Source organism: Tachysurus vachellii, chromosome 3, assembly GCF_030014155.1.
Source record: "Tachysurus vachellii isolate PV-2020 chromosome 3, HZAU_Pvac_v1, whole genome shotgun sequence".
Lineage (NCBI taxonomy): Eukaryota > Metazoa > Chordata > Actinopteri > Siluriformes > Bagridae > Tachysurus > Tachysurus vachellii.
This window is the reverse complement of record NC_083462.1, coordinates 7,551,362-7,566,361: the sequence shown is the minus strand read 5'-3', so window position 1 is coordinate 7,566,361 and position 15,000 is coordinate 7,551,362. Positions and strand designations below refer to the sequence as shown.

The 15,000-nt window shown below is 41.5% G+C and overlaps 3 protein-coding genes across 8 annotated transcripts in view; all 3 read left to right on the top strand.

Annotated features, from left to right (window-relative positions):
• vars2 (valyl-tRNA synthetase 2, mitochondrial) overlaps positions 1 to 7,882 on the top strand; it is a 20,859-nt gene extending 12,977 nt beyond the window's left edge. For all 5 annotated transcript variants that reach the window (XM_060865615.1, XM_060865616.1, XM_060865614.1 and 2 more), the window contains 13 exons: positions 1 to 52; positions 233 to 303; positions 389 to 514; positions 672 to 776; positions 1,759 to 1,827; positions 2,092 to 2,170; positions 2,406 to 2,536; positions 4,309 to 4,461; positions 5,537 to 5,773; positions 6,042 to 6,153; positions 6,645 to 6,850; positions 7,058 to 7,207; positions 7,355 to 7,882. The exon at positions 1 to 52 is cut by the window's left edge and continues 42 nt beyond it. In XM_060865615.1, the coding sequence (XP_060721598.1) occupies positions 1 to 52; positions 233 to 303; positions 389 to 514; positions 672 to 776; positions 1,759 to 1,827; positions 2,092 to 2,170; positions 2,406 to 2,536; positions 4,309 to 4,461; positions 5,537 to 5,773; positions 6,042 to 6,153; positions 6,645 to 6,850; positions 7,058 to 7,207; positions 7,355 to 7,432 (1,569 nt within the window). In that variant the 3' untranslated portion in view covers positions 7,433 to 7,882. The remainder of the gene's footprint in view (positions 53 to 232; positions 304 to 388; positions 515 to 671; positions 777 to 1,758; positions 1,828 to 2,091; positions 2,171 to 2,405; positions 2,537 to 4,308; positions 4,462 to 5,536; positions 5,774 to 6,041; positions 6,154 to 6,644; positions 6,851 to 7,057; positions 7,208 to 7,354) is intronic.
• A 779-nt stretch (positions 7,883 to 8,661) lies between these two features.
• The window catches only part of mgat1b (alpha-1,3-mannosyl-glycoprotein 2-beta-N-acetylglucosaminyltransferase b), an 11,393-nt gene continuing 5,054 nt past the window's right edge, over positions 8,662 to 15,000 (top strand). The window contains exons 1-2 of one of the 2 annotated variants that reach the window (XM_060865601.1): positions 8,662 to 8,967; positions 13,910 to 14,820. In XM_060865601.1, coding sequence (XP_060721584.1) covers positions 8,958 to 8,967; positions 13,910 to 14,820 — 921 coding nt within the window. In that variant the 5' untranslated portion in view covers positions 8,662 to 8,957. Of the gene's footprint in view, positions 8,968 to 9,589; positions 9,722 to 13,909; positions 14,821 to 15,000 lie in introns of those variants that run through there. The other variant, XM_060865602.1, reaches the window with a different exon arrangement.
• polr1h (RNA polymerase I subunit H) overlaps positions 9,619 to 15,000 on the top strand; it is a 30,258-nt gene continuing 24,876 nt past the window's right edge. The window contains exon 1 of the mRNA XM_060865609.1: positions 9,619 to 9,721. The gene's annotated coding sequence lies outside the window, so the exon portion shown is untranslated. The remainder of the gene's footprint in view (positions 9,722 to 15,000) is intronic.

Sequence of the window (15,000 nt, the reverse complement as noted above, 5' to 3'; positions counted from 1 at the left end):
CGTGCCGCTGCAGAACTTGGTGTGGACCCTAAAGCTGTTGATCTGATTCGAGGTGACTTTAATGACTGTCTTCTGTCTCTGTCCTCTGTAACCATGTAGCAGGGTTTCAAGACTTAACGCTAAAGACATGTTCACTGTAGAATTATCCAAATCCTTTCATGCCTAGATGTCAGATTATATTCAATTTATTTTTTATATATTTAAAACGGAACCCTGTGCTTCCCAATCTCAGACCCAGATGTGCTGGACACGTGGTTCTCTTCAGCTCTTTTCCCTTTCGCCATGTTGGGATGGCCGGAGCAGGTACACGGTTCGGAAATTGAACAAATATGATGAGATTTTCAAACAAAAGGACATAAAGCTTAATAAGTACATACTTGATCCATAGACAGATGACCTGAAGCAGTTTTATCCCAACACCATTCTGGAAACAGGAAGTGACCTCATCTTTTTCTGGGTGGCTCGGATGGTAATGTTAGGCACAGAGCTGACAGGACAGCTGCCCTTCAGACAGGTACTCTATTGATCTGAGTAGATTTTTAGGTTAATCCAGGGGTCAGTTAAAGAAAGAGGAGTAATAAAAAAGAAGCTCAGATTTTAAAATTGCGAATGGCTTCAGACTTCTAGCTGTTTTATACGAGTTCGTAATCTCATCTTTCTCTGTCTCTCAGGTGCTCTTCCACTCCCTGGTGAGGGATAAGCACGGGCGAAAGATGAGCAAATCTCTGGGAAACGTCATCGACCCTTTGGACGTAATCTCAGGCGTCTCTCTGGAGGTACAGCCGTAATCGCACCACCGTGGAAAAAGTTTTCATTCATTTATCATCAGAACACATCAGAACTTCATCTCTTTTTTCAGCCAGCAAAAGAACATTTATAAATTCAGCAAATGAAATTGCAATTAAACTTGAAAAAAATCATTAATACCAAAAAATAAAATCAGTTTTTTTTTGTATAGACACATTAAACATGCTTAGCTTGGTAGAAAGATGTTATACAACACATTGCATTCTGAACATTCATTCATTCATTCATTCATTTTCTACCGCTTATCCGAACTACCTCGGGTCACGGGGAGCCTGTGCCTATCTCAGGCGTCATTGGGCATCAAGGCAGGATACACCCTGGATGGAGTGCCAACCCATCGCAGGGCACACACACACACACACACACACACACACACACACACACACACTTTCATTCACTCGCGCAATCACACACTACGGACAATTTTCAAGAGATGCCAATCAACCTACCATGCATGTCTTTGGACCGGGGGAGGAAACCGGAGTACCCGGAGCAAACCCCCGAGGCACGGGGAGAACATGCAAACTCCACACACACAAGGCAGAGGCGGGAATCGAACCCCCAACCCTGGAGGTGTGAGGCGAACCTGCTAACCACTAAGACACCGTGCCCCCCTGCATTCCGAACATATTTATTATTAGCTAAAGTTTAGACGCTAAGTAAGTTTGATGATAATCTCCTAGATTATTCATAGAAACTGAAATGAAAATATATGGAAACAGTATTTTAACAATAAAACAGTCCAGAAGTTACTATAATTTATATAACTCTCGTATCCATTCAGTCGTCTTAGTATTTGAAAGGCAGAAGTGTTCAGTAACTGGACCTTTATGTTTTTAATTCACTGCGGCTGTGTTAGATCTTATAAAAAGAGTGAAATAAGGAGACGGATAATGCACCAGCATTTATTAAGAGACAGAAGGAGTTTCACAAATTCCTCTGTGTGTTCAGAGACTTCAAGAAAAAGTGATGGAAGGAAACTTGGATGCGAGAGAGAGAGCGGTTGCTTTGGAAGCACAGGTCAGTAAACGAGACGCTCAGTTTCAACACTTTTTCTCTCTCGTCTCTGCTGCCTCATTACGTCCTCTCTGTGTGTGTGTGTGTGTGTGTGTGTGTGTCTGTGTGTGTGTGTCTGTGTGTGTGTGTCTGTGTGTGTGTCTGTCTGTGTGTGTATCTGTCTGTGTGTGTATCTGTCTGTGTGTGTGTCTGTCTGTGTGTGTGTCTGTCTGTGTGTGTGTCTGTCTGTGTGTGTGTTTGTGTGTGTGTGTGTGCGTGTGTTTGCAGAAGAAGGATTTCCCAAAGGGTATCCCAGAATGTGGCACAGATGCGTTACGCTTTGCTCTCTGCTCATACAAAGCCCAGGGTAAGTCACCTCCTGTATCTGTCAGTCAAAAGGTAGGTGTGGCGTCTAGTTAGATAATATATTGATATTACGTCAATGAAAGAACAACAACTGAAATGTCGCATGTGTTAATAGCTTTGTGTAATCTGCTACGACGCTACAGAGAGCGATGTGTTAACCCACGACCGATGAATGAACGTTCACTGTGTCACTTTGTTACCGACGGTCTTGACCTCTGTGTGCTTCTCTCTGTCAGGAGACGACGTCAGCATGTCCGTATCTCACGTCCTGAGCTGTAGACACTTCTGTAATAAGATGTGGCAGACGGTCCGCTTCACTCTGGGAGCTCTGCAGGACACAGGAGCTCCTCTGATACCACTTGAGGAGGTAGAGCTCAAAAAGCTCCTGTGTTTAGTTTCAAATGTTAAATGTCTCATATGATCGGATCCGTGAGCATACATTATCACACGGTGTAGTAGTCTATATATTTTTAGTTTATAATTTGTGGTGGTCTAGTTACAGGGTGCATGATGGCTTAGTGCTTATTGGGTGGATTCGAATCCCGTCTCCGCCCTGTGTGGGGGTGGAGATTACACGTTCTCCCTGTGCTGTAGTGGTTTCCTCTAGTTACTCTGGTTTCCTCCTCCAGTCCAAAGACTGTGCTGTTGGATGATTGGCATCTTTAAATTGTCTGCAGTGTGTTTGTGTGTGTGTGATCGTGCCTTGCGATTCGGAAGCACCCTGTCCAGGGTGGCCCAGCTTGTCCCCGGAATAGATTCCAAGCTCCTGCTACAGTAAATGGATGAATAGAAGTCCACTTATTGAGTATTTCTGGCTTACGGAGGTCTGGATAAACAACTCCCATGGCTTTAATGATTCTGATACTTAACCATTAAAGATTAGATCATGATAATAATTACGACACCAATTTTAAGCAGTTATGTTTTTTCCTTGCTGGCACTTTATTTTACTGGTCTAGAGCCATGGATTCTGAACAGATGAGACACTCACAAGTGAAGAATAAACATTTACATCTCTATCCACTTTTTTCCTTTTTACATGCCATTTCACTTCATTAATCACTCACTCTCTCATTCATTCATCTTCTACCGCTTATCCGAACTACCTCGGGTCACGGGGAGCCTGTGCCTATCTCATGAGTCATCGGGCATCAAGGCAGGATACACCCTGGACGGAGTGCCAACCCATCGCAGGGCACACACACACACTCTCATTCACTCACACAATCACACACTACGGACAATTTTCCAGAAATGGGAATCAACCTACCATGCATGTCTTTCGACCGGGGGAGGAAACCGGATTACCCGGAGGAAACCCTCGAGGCACGGGGAGAACATGTAAACTCCACACACACAAGGCGAGGCGGGAATCTAACCCCCATCCCTGGAGGTGTGAGGCGAACGTGCTAACCACTAAGCCACCGTGTCCCCCACTTCATTAATCAGATTAACCAAATAATCTGTGAAAATACTGTATGTGAAAACCCTTTCCAGTGTTCCAGAGAATCTGCTATTCTCTGACATCTGAGGATGTGGTAGCCTATGGTTAAGGCCTTGGACTACTGAGAGGAAGGTCATGAGTTTGAATCCCAGGTCCACCAAGGTGCCACTTCTGGGCCGCTTAGCAAGGCCCTTAAACCTCAGTGTAAAAATGTAAATGATACAGAAGCCGTGTTGGTTCGTGAATCACTGCTATTTATCAACTCCATCTGGATCGTAGTCTATATAAATGTGACCTCTGAGCTAGATGACATTCAGAATCATTTACAGATGAAGCCTACGATCTAAACCTTGACATACATTTCTTTCTTTTTCATTTGCGTGTTTTACCTAAATTTCGAGTAAAGAGCATAAGATTTGAGAGATATTAAGTGTGCTTGCTGGACTCCAATATTCAGGATGCAATGCAATTGAAAGTGAGGAGGTAGTTAACCTAGAGCAGTAGACGTTTCAGTGGTTAATGTTGTCTGCGATTGACCAGAAGGTTGCGAGTTCAGGTCCCATGGGTGTCGGACCCACAACAGAGCTGTACTGAGCTTACGCTTTGAATAAAAGCTTCTGCCAAAACAATCAATGTAAATATGAAACTCATTGCTTCTGTTATTGATTCTTTCTGCTTTTATCACACCGCCTCAGACCTTTCCTGTGTCGAGGATGGACAGATGGATCTGTTCGCGGCTTTACAGTACAATAACACAGTGTGATAAAGGCTTCGAGAGCTACGAGCTCCACACCGTCACCTCGGCTCTGCATTCTTTCTGGCTCCACAGCCTCTGTGACGTGTATCTGGTGAGTTCACTGCAGGGAACGAAACTCTGATACATTACTTAAGAGGTCTGTTTCAGTTAATTAATATTATTGTCGGAATTTATTACACTTCATTTGTTTCATTTCTAAAGTTATGATGCTGTTAGTGTGTTTGTACGAAGGTTTTATTAATTGCAGTCAACATCAGAGTTATTGGCACTTTATAAAATGCCCATAAAGGAATAACTCATTCACTAAGTGGCAATGATTTTAAACTAAAAAATATTTGACGTATGTTTGAGGTCATCATCTTGTTCGTCTTTCTATGGCATAGGTCATAATTTCTTGGAAGTGGCAACCAGGTTTTGGCCTAAAATATCCCAGCTCTTACATGAGAGACTCTTAAAGGTGCGGTGCACGATGTTTGAAAGCCAATGTTGACATTTGAAATCACCAAAACAAACACGCCCCTAACCCAAATGGGTGTCACCCTTGTTTTGATAGCTCCGCCCCACACATACATACGCAACCCAGGCAACTATTATGGCAGAACCTGCTGGGGCAGCTGGCCGAGGGCATATTTTTATCAATAAATGAACACAATGAGTAATACTATGGTAATATAAATGTGTATTTGTAGTACTGTGTGTTGTACCGTGAAAGGTTTAGCTCCGTTTCACAGGGAAGACGACGTTCAACACCTAGAACCCGAGGCGGAGGTAACGGCAGGTATCCGCCATGTCAGTGTTTTAATCGCTTTCTGCTAATGTCAGACATGCGCATAGAACACTCTCTCTGCCGCATATTGACAAGACACGCCCCTTTCTGCTCATTGGCTACGCGTTTGTTTTGTTAGTCGGCCCGACTCAGTTTTCTGAAGCATTTCTCAAACGTGGGGTGCAATTAAGAGGTCCATGTGTAATTGCAGTGGACTTCAGTCCACTGTGTTCTGTACATATGCTGAACAACTGCAGTCAACAATACATTTTTTTTTTTTTTAAAGAAATTATTTTTTCAAAAAATAGAATTGTTAGACCATTAAACCTGAGCAAGTTTCCTATTCACTGTTTTGCATATACATTTTCCTTTCTTGATTTTTCTGTCTTTCTTTCCCCAGGAATGCATTAAGCCTGTATTGAAGCAGGACATGATTGAAAATGAAGCGCGAAATGAAGAGAAGCAGATTGCCACTGCTGTGCTCTATCACTGCGTGTCCATTTCTCTCCGCCTTCTTTCCCCTTTCATGCCTTTTCTCACTGAGGAGCTCTGGCAAAGATTGCAGCCCTATAGCCCAAACCCTACTACAGCTCCATGCAGTGTGTGTATGCAGCCGTATCCAACAGCCTCTCAGCTGGTGAGCCAGTGACAGCCACGGGATACACGGATTACAATTTACAAAGTGTATTTCATTAAACATAACCGAATAATACAATTTAAGTCATGCTGTTATTGGAAAATAAAAACAACCTCTAGGTGGTACGAGTCCTTAGCTTTGCAAAGGCTTGCATCACAACATCCAGCTGTTTATTGTTTCACCATACCAGCAAGTCTCACCATGTTTTATTCCTTACTTAACACAAACTCAACTCTTTCCTGATTGATCTTTCACATGCTTTCTGCAGGCGCACTGGCACTTTCCTGAAGAGGAAACAGATTTTCCGTTGGTACAGGAAGTGGTCAGGGTAGCCAGGTCACTCAGGGCCCAGTGTCACATGACAAAGGAAAAGCCTGACAGTAAGTTCAATGACTGTGTGTGTTTTTCCCTTTTCTCTGTTTGCACAATATCCATAATGTCAGCATTTTGATTGTGTTGGACAACATTACAGCTGTAATAAATCACTGATATAAATAGAGTTAAAGCAGTGAGACAAACCATTGATATAAATGAAGGTAAAGCATTTTATGACACGTACTGTGCATTGTTGTGTATGTGACAAATATAATTTCAGTTTGGTGTAAATAAATGTATATACACATGGTGGCAAATCGCTGGTATAAATGAAGGGAATCCATTAGCTATAAACAGACGGAAACGGTGAACCATTGGAATGAAACGCTGGTAAACTACCGGCATGAATAGTGGGCATGATTGTGAATTGGTGAACACATTGAACACTTTTTTTTTTTAAATCCATGGTCAGGTTTTGTAAGAACTAATGCGCTCATGATAAAGTGCTATTAAAAAAAAAAAAAAAAAGTAATCTGTTTTGTTTTGCTTTCTCTAGTGTGGGCAGTGTGCACAGCAGACCAAGCACAAACACTCCACAGCTTCAGTCATGCTATCTGCATCCTGGGCCGGATCTCTAATCTTTATCTGCACTGTCCTTCAGAGGGTACCAGCTCCCTACCGTTCTCCACTGTACCACCTACACATCAAGGGAGTACCGTTGGTGTGACTGACCATTCAGTCCAATTACACCTGGATATACAGGTGATGACCGAGATAAGAGAAATGCATCCTTACTGCAGCTTATAAGACAGTGGATATGGTGTCAAACCGTATATATACACTGCATATAGTACGCCGAGACGCTGTACATGACTTTTACTGTCGTTTTACTGTGTTTTTAAACCTTTAAAGCAGATCCAAAGTTCTTCTTTCTTCTTTGCTGATATATTCTCTCTACTTCTTTCTTAGGGTTGCAGTAATAGCAACAAAAAGATGATCCTACTTTCTCAACGTAGAGAAAAGATTCTCTTTAAACTTGAGCAGATTCTCTCACGGACAAAAGTACCAAACTACACAGAGAAGGTTCCTGACCGCATTCAGCACGAGACGCGGAATAAGGTGAACATTTTACCGTGTTGTATAATTTTTAAACTTTGTCTAGAGATCCAAAAATTTACAAATTTATGCAGAAAAGCTTTTAATGCAGTTTACTTGTGCTGAAATGTAATTTTGTTCTTTACTCTTCTTTTATTATTAAATCTACAGATTGCAGCATTGGAGCAGGAGTTAAAAAGCATCGAGAAACAACTTTTAACTTCGGAGCTGGTCACAAAACCCAAATGATGCATAATAATTGAATTATATACAGTGTTTAAGCTGGAATTTACGACAACCGTTGACCGGAACAACGTGAAAAACAAAGAAAGATGTATACAAAGTGTTTGTATACATCATAAATGTATAAATTATTAGTAACGTATAAATTATTCATCATATACACATCAAATATCTAGCATCTTTGTTTACATTGTAATTGTAATTGATTGTTTCCGGTTTCCAGATTCATTTAATCTCTGTCTCCATTTTTTTTAGTTAAATAAACAACTTGTTTAGAATTGTTACAGAATTGTTGTTAATAAATTCTAGTATAATTATAAATATAAATTGTAGTATAATATGAAGTGATAGCATTAATCGTCACGTGCACAACAATAATTATGAAAAAATGAAATTTGTATCCTGATTCCAAAGTGAATATGACATAGATTTGGGCTTCATTGTGCTGATGAATGTTGTGATATTGAAAGTCGACGATTTTAATAAAAGATAAGTTATTTTATTTTATTTCTATTGCTGCGCGTGCAGTTGTTAAGGCAACATTGTTGCTAGGGGAAAACTGAATGAGCTGCGTTGTGGGCGTGGCTTGTGTAGTGAGTCAACCCGGAAGTTGATAAAAGATAAGTTAAGAAGTTTTGCATTAAAAGCCGTGTCGGAATTTTGGAAATTGCTGCGCGTGCAGTTGTTAAGGCAACATACACTGTTGCCAGGGGAAACTGAAGGAGGAGGAGCCGCGTTGTGGGCGTGGCTTGTGTGTGAGTCAACCCGGAAGTGGCCGGTATATAGCGGTATCGAATAAAAATGAAGCGTCGGTGACTCTTTCTCTTTAAACAACAAACATTACGTGCTTTCATGGAAAGGTGGAAGTAACGTGCGGGGATTTTCATCCAGCTGAACAGCCCAGGATGCAAGAGGAGGATTTAACCGGGAGACTGGCAATGATGATGATGATGAAGAAGAAGATGATCAACACCAGCACACTGGCGTTATTCTGGATATTGACAATGCGTGGTGAAGAAGAGGAACGATGAAGAGTCAGCTGTGACATTTATCTGATTCATCTGGATACTACAGAGGGAGAGGGAGAGAGAGAGAGAGAGAGAGAGAGAGAGAGAGACCGTGAGAGAGAGAGAGAGACAGACCGTGAGAGAGAGAGACAGACCGTGAGAGAGAGACAGACCGTGAGAGAGAGAGAGAGAGAGAGAGACAGACCGTGAGAGAGAGACAGACCGTGAGAGAGAGAGACAGTGAGAGAGACAGACCGTGAGAGAGAGAGACAGTGAGAGACAGACAGTGAGAGAGAGAGAGAGACAGTGAGAGACAGACAGTGAGAGAGAGACAGTGAGAGAGAGACAGAGAGAGAGACAGAAAGTGAGAGAGAGACAGACAGTGAGAGACAGACAGTGAGAGAGAGACAGACAGTGAGAGAGAGACAGTGAGAGACAGACAGTGAGAGACAGACAGTGAGAGAGACAGAGACACACACAGTGAGACAGAAGCTTTTTCTTCCCTGTTTCACTGCAGCCCTGAAATGAATAAAGGTGAGACATGATGTTACAGCTATAAAACAATCATTGCGCTTCATTAATCTAAATATGCAACTTATTTTTCATATAAATATTCATTAAACTCTCATAAACAGCACTTTTAGCTGGACTGACTCTGCAGCTTCAGTCCATATACACAAGGAATATGTTTATTTATATATACAAAATAGTAATATATAGAATATGTATATAGAAATATGTTGGGGTTTTTTTTGCATCTGATATAAGACAGAAAAAAGAGGTCATTGAAGATCAACAAACCCCTTAAATGACTCTTCCTGCTCTAATGAATGACTCCAATGATTGCTGTGTAAACATGCTGTAAAAATGAGCCCATGTGCAAGGATTTGCATGAGATGAGCGCATTTAGGTGGAACGTAGACATTACAACATGTGGATTGTCCGTCCGTCCTGATGTGTCCTGTCTGAGGTGTTTGGTATTTGATTTTACACGTGTGAGCTTTGACCTTAGTGGTGTTGAGTAGCCTACCAGACTCATCCACGTTTACAGGAGAGGAAAGTGAAGGGGGGTGTGGGGTGTGTGGCTGGTAAGAAAAAAGAGAAGGGATTAGAAAGGGACAACTTCCCTCCCCTTTCTTTTCTCCTCCCCTTCTGTGTCTTGTTCTCTGTCTCTCTCTGTCTCTCTCTCTCTGTCTCTCTCTCTCTCTCTCTCTCTTTCTGTCATCTGTTCCCTTTTTGAAAGCAGTAAGAGAGCGAACAGAGACTTGGAGCAGAGTTTCACATACAGGTACTTTCCTTACTTTTATCGATAGATGCTTTTTACATTCTTCCATTCTTCATACCAGCAGCCTTTCAGTGAATCAGTCAGGTTTTTTTTTTCATAACAGAACAACTTCTGGTCACTCTGCTGCTCTTGCTTTTGCTTTACCAGGCAACATTTTCCTAAGAACTTTGCCTGTTTTGATTATTATCTGACTTTTACACTCCTTCCATTCTGTAAAGACTGTGTCAGGTCTACATGTGGTTTTAATTCTGAAAGTAGACCCAGGCTGTGTTCGGTTGTTGGCACGAGGCGAGTGTGGGTATGCACTTCATTTTCTGTCTGCTCGGTGGAAAAAACGTTAAAAAAAAAAAAAAAATTGTGTTCTCTTAATGCTTTCACACGACTACACTGCATCCTCTTTGAGTAATAACTACTCGCGCTTTAAACCGTGATGATTAAACGATGAATCTCACTAATTAATGAAGAGTTAGTTTGACAGTGTTTAGCGCATGGAGGATACAGAAAAGCCTCCACAGACCTCTCGTCTAACAGGATCAAGTAGAGATTAGTTGCTCAGGTGCATCTCAGAGATTATTGGTGTTATTATTGTAACAGGTAATTAGTTCTCATGCCTTTTGGGTTCACATTCGATACCTAGAATTTCATGACATACACTTTCCAGTTTCTGCGCAGGCTTTGTGTTTGTTCAGCATTACCACAATAGTGGACTTTGCATTGCTGTCACAGAAGGTTAGAGGAACGCATACTGTCATCAGCCGCAATGATAGTTTACACCATTTTGGATGATTTTTGGACGAATTTTGGGGTTCACGTACTCCAACTTATTAGGTTTTTTTGTTCAAAATAACACAAGGACAAAATACACGGATAAATATGGTACGAGGTCAAATGAACATCAGTAGCAGTATCTCCAGCTGATACGTTATTGTTTCCATAGTAACAGCTCATTCACGTGATAAGCTTATATCGTTGTTGGTACGTTTCCCATATGGATTAAAAACCGTGTGTAATCGTTTATATGGCGAAACGTTCTACGAGAGACGTTTATTTAGCGTGCTATTTATAGTGTCAGTAAAGCTATAAAGCTGCAAGTTTTCTATCTTTTCTGGCTCTTGTTTTTAGGTAATATCAGATGGAGAAAAAAAACGTGGCGTGGGACAAATTGTTTACAGCTGCTGTAGTATGAGTGATTACAGGAACCTTTGTGGATGTTCAACATTAACTCCAAACGACAGCAAATTTCTATGGTGTAAGAGGAATAAAACACTTATTCAAGGAGGCAGTAACTCAGTTTAGTGCTCTACCTCCACGTCCTGATCCATTTCTTATAACACTTTCTGTGTGAACTTCCTCTGTCCTGTTTCCACATTGCCAGTTTCCTGGTAGGAGATATCAGCTGCAAATCTAATTCTATTGTTTGTAAGTGAGATTTTTGGTTCAGGAAGTTCTCTCAGGTGTAAAAAGCTGTTGGGAGTTAAACCCAGGCTGCACAGCTGAATGAGCGACTAGCCAACCCTCCTGCATGTACTGTATTGACTTTACTGTGTAGACTCGTGGCTGACACGGGGGATGAATGGACTTTGTAATTTTGAAATACTTCACAGGCTGAGTGTCCTCTGGCTCTTGAGTGAGCGAGCAGTGAAGTGCAAACCAGTTCATAATGTTCTCTTTATAAAGGCTTTTGTACAAAAAAATATTTTTTTTTTGTCTATTCTTTAGGCTTTTATCTGCCTTTTTAAATGTGATCATTTTTATCACAACTACTCCATCCCTGTGTGTGTTCATTAGACTAGATGAGTAGCAGGAGATCTGTTAAATATGATCCATAATTAAGATACGATCTTCACGTTATCCGCAACAGGTTTTGTCTCAGATGAGGTTTCCACAAAGAGACGCAACGTTTTCGCAGTAACTCCAGTGAGGCTTTTCTGAGCGGCATTGGCCGTACGCTCCCCTTTCAGTAGGATAGAGAAGAGCTGAAGTGCAGTACACTTTCTTCACTGTAAATAGTCTGTATGTATATATATATATATATATCTCCATCCAGAATTCCATCCAATCACGTGATCCTTAACCAATCAGATCCTAAACCATGCCAGCTTTGAGCAATCTCTTTCCTTCAGGTCATCTGCTCCATCATACAGAGAGTCAGGAGCGGAATTCTCAATTCAGCTAAAATATTTTGTACGCTTCGTGTTTTTCGTTCCATATCCTGCTATGATAGTCATGTTCCAGCTCTATCTCGATGACCGGCGTGGGTGTGTTTAAACCTACCCTCCCGTCTTTTTATCTTTTTCCATACCAAAGGAGTGATATCATTACCAGTGATTTCTCGGTCTGCAGATGTAAGAACAAACAAAGAACAATCGTTTGTCTGGTCAAGTTTTCAGGTTCGGAGATGTTTATTTATCTAATGTTTATGGAAGGAGTTTCCAGTGTCAGGGCTCTGAGGTAAAGATGTAAGATTTCCACCATGGGAATGTTTTTCACCATGTTGCTCTAAGCTGGAACGGACATGTTTCACAGAAATTCAAAGAATGTTAACGTAACTGTAAATGGATGAAAAGTATAACATAGCATTCTTAATTAAACAGAAATTGCTTGGAAATTGTCTGTAGTGTAAGAGGAATAAAGCACATGGTGTGGAGGTTAACTGTAACTACAGTTGGTTGGGATGTGTCTCATCACCCTGTTATTGATTTTCCTATAAGAGCAAACCTACAAGTGTTTTATTCCTTACATTAGCCACAGATCTTCACCGTTCTACACTATGGACACTCGGCACTTAATAGGGTGCACCATTTACGCATTACTTGTCGGGATTTATGTTTTTCTTCGCTCTGTTTCCAGACCTAACGCACATAACCTCAACTCATGACACTGTATAGCAGCTGGGGTGTGTCGCTTCCTTAGCGCCTGATCATTAAATCATCTACCCTGTATCTCCGGCACCTCAGAGTTCATGCGAATACTGCTGACGTTTGTCTTTTATGCAAAATTCATACTTCCTCTTTTAGCCTGAAAAACGTTGGTCTAAAGGAAATGTTGAGGGGGAACTAGGCGTGTACTGTACCTGCCCTACTTACCAGGAAGAAAATGGGCTAGGATTAAACTCCACTTAATAAGATATTTATATTTGAAGGTCTGTATACGTCGTCTACAGTGTGGATCAGTTGCTGTTTCAAAGGCTCCTTTTTTAAGTAAAGCATCAGCGTTGACTCTCAGTAATTATTAGATTATGTCACGAAGACATTTCTGTGATGCCTGAGATGATAATCTTCATAGTATTGCTGCGTTTAAAAAAGGGGGGTGATGCTTTTTGATTATTTAACAGTGACAAGGGGAAAAAAATTAACGAGAGTAAATACAAAATTCTGTCAGTCAATGTCCTGATAAGATACCCACAATGCCTCAGTAAAGTAATGGCAGTCTTTACAATAGATATATAGCTGTTAAAGTTATACTAGTTATACTCTGGTCTCTTAGAATCTTTTTCACTTGTGTTTGGATATGAAGGTTTTCTCTCTTTTTTTGTCTGTTGTTTTGTTTTGTCTTTCTGCTGAATAGAAAAAGCCAGTATGAGGGAGATTTAAGCTGATCATCCCAATCAGATAAATAATCAGATAATCAGATAAAACTAAGCTGCAAATAGCCAGAACAGCTTGGTACATTTACAAGCTTTAGAATACGACGAGCTTTGTGTTATAAAATCTTATTTTACGTTGCTATACTTTTGAATAAAACTGACACCACACGCTCTGAGCTTTTGTTTTTACATTCCATCTTCCTGTTTTTTTTTTTTTTGGTTGGTTTCTTTTTATTATTTAGTTTTGTTTTTCAGAGCAGCGGCAGGTAGATAGACTTTCAGATCTTCCCTGACCTTCACTATTCAATACTACGCCTAGGCTTTCTTTCTTTCTTCTTTTTGCATTAGAAAATCCGTCCTTTGTCACGTCTCGCTAGTTTGCCCAAGCCATCTTTTATACGTCTAGAAGAATGCATCAAGTGTTTCCTTGATACATGTATTCTCTAAGGGCACGTTGGTGAGAAAGCTTGTCTTAACCATTTACAAAAGATTTGGTGTCACCTACCATGGCCGGAAAACACGTTTTTTTAGTCACCTGTGAATGGACATGTGGTTTTTGGATGATTTTTTTTTTTTGTAATTGTTGACATTTTGTCTTGCTCCAGCTTTCTCCTCCCTTCGATCTATCCTTTGGTGCCACTGGGCCATGGTTCGTAAGAAAGGCTCCCTTATCTTATGCGGAGCGGTTCTGTTCGTCGCCTGGAATGCCTTGCTGCTTCTGTTTCTCTGGGGACGGCCACCCATCGGTCGGTTCGGAGACGGAGGCGGGGCCGAACCGGGTGCGGGAGAGGAATGGCAAGCTGGGAAAGGGAAGCGAGGCGGGGCCAACGGGCTGGCGGGTGTAGTGATCCAATTGGCAGAAGAGGTGGAATCGGAATTGGAGACTCAAAAGAAACTCCTGAAACAGATCCAGAGCCACAGATCGTTGTGGGAACAGAGTAAAGACTTAAGTAAGAAAGAGGCTGAGGATGCAACAGACAAAGAAATTAAAGAACCTCATCATCAGTTGAAAGAACCTCAGCAGTTGCCCCCCTTACCCACCTCAGCAGGAAATGAAATGATTGTCAAAAAGAAGCAGGTTTCTGTTGTCACAAAACCTCCTCCAGACACAAAGCAGGACAAGGAGTCAGACAATGACAAACCGTTGGACAAAAATAACCTGGACCTTACAGCTCCTAGTCCTCAAACTGTCATCCCAATCTTGGTCATTGCTTGTGACAGGGTTACTGTGAAAAGAAGTTTGGACAAGCTGATACAGTACCGGACTTCAGTGGAGCTTTATCCCATCATCGTGAGCCAGGACTGCGGTCATGGCGACACGGCCCGGGTCATCGGCTCCTATGGCAGTCAGGTGACCCACATCAGCCAACCAGATCTCTCCAACATTCCTGTGCGGCCCGATCACAGGAAGTTCCAGGGTTACTATAAGATCGCCAGACACTACCGATGGGCCCTGAACCAAGTGTTTAACACATTTGGTTACTCTACTGTGGTGATCGTAGAAGACGACTTGGAGGTAAGAACAAGCAAAGATTGATATGGGCTCTGAACGGGTTCTGCCACTGAATTCATTTCATCATTAGCAATGATGCATTGTGCAAATCGAGAGACCTGAACAGAAGATTATCCAGAATCGAAGTGCTTATTTTCTTTCAAATGTTTTTTTTAAAGTTTGTATGGATGAAGGATGAAAGAG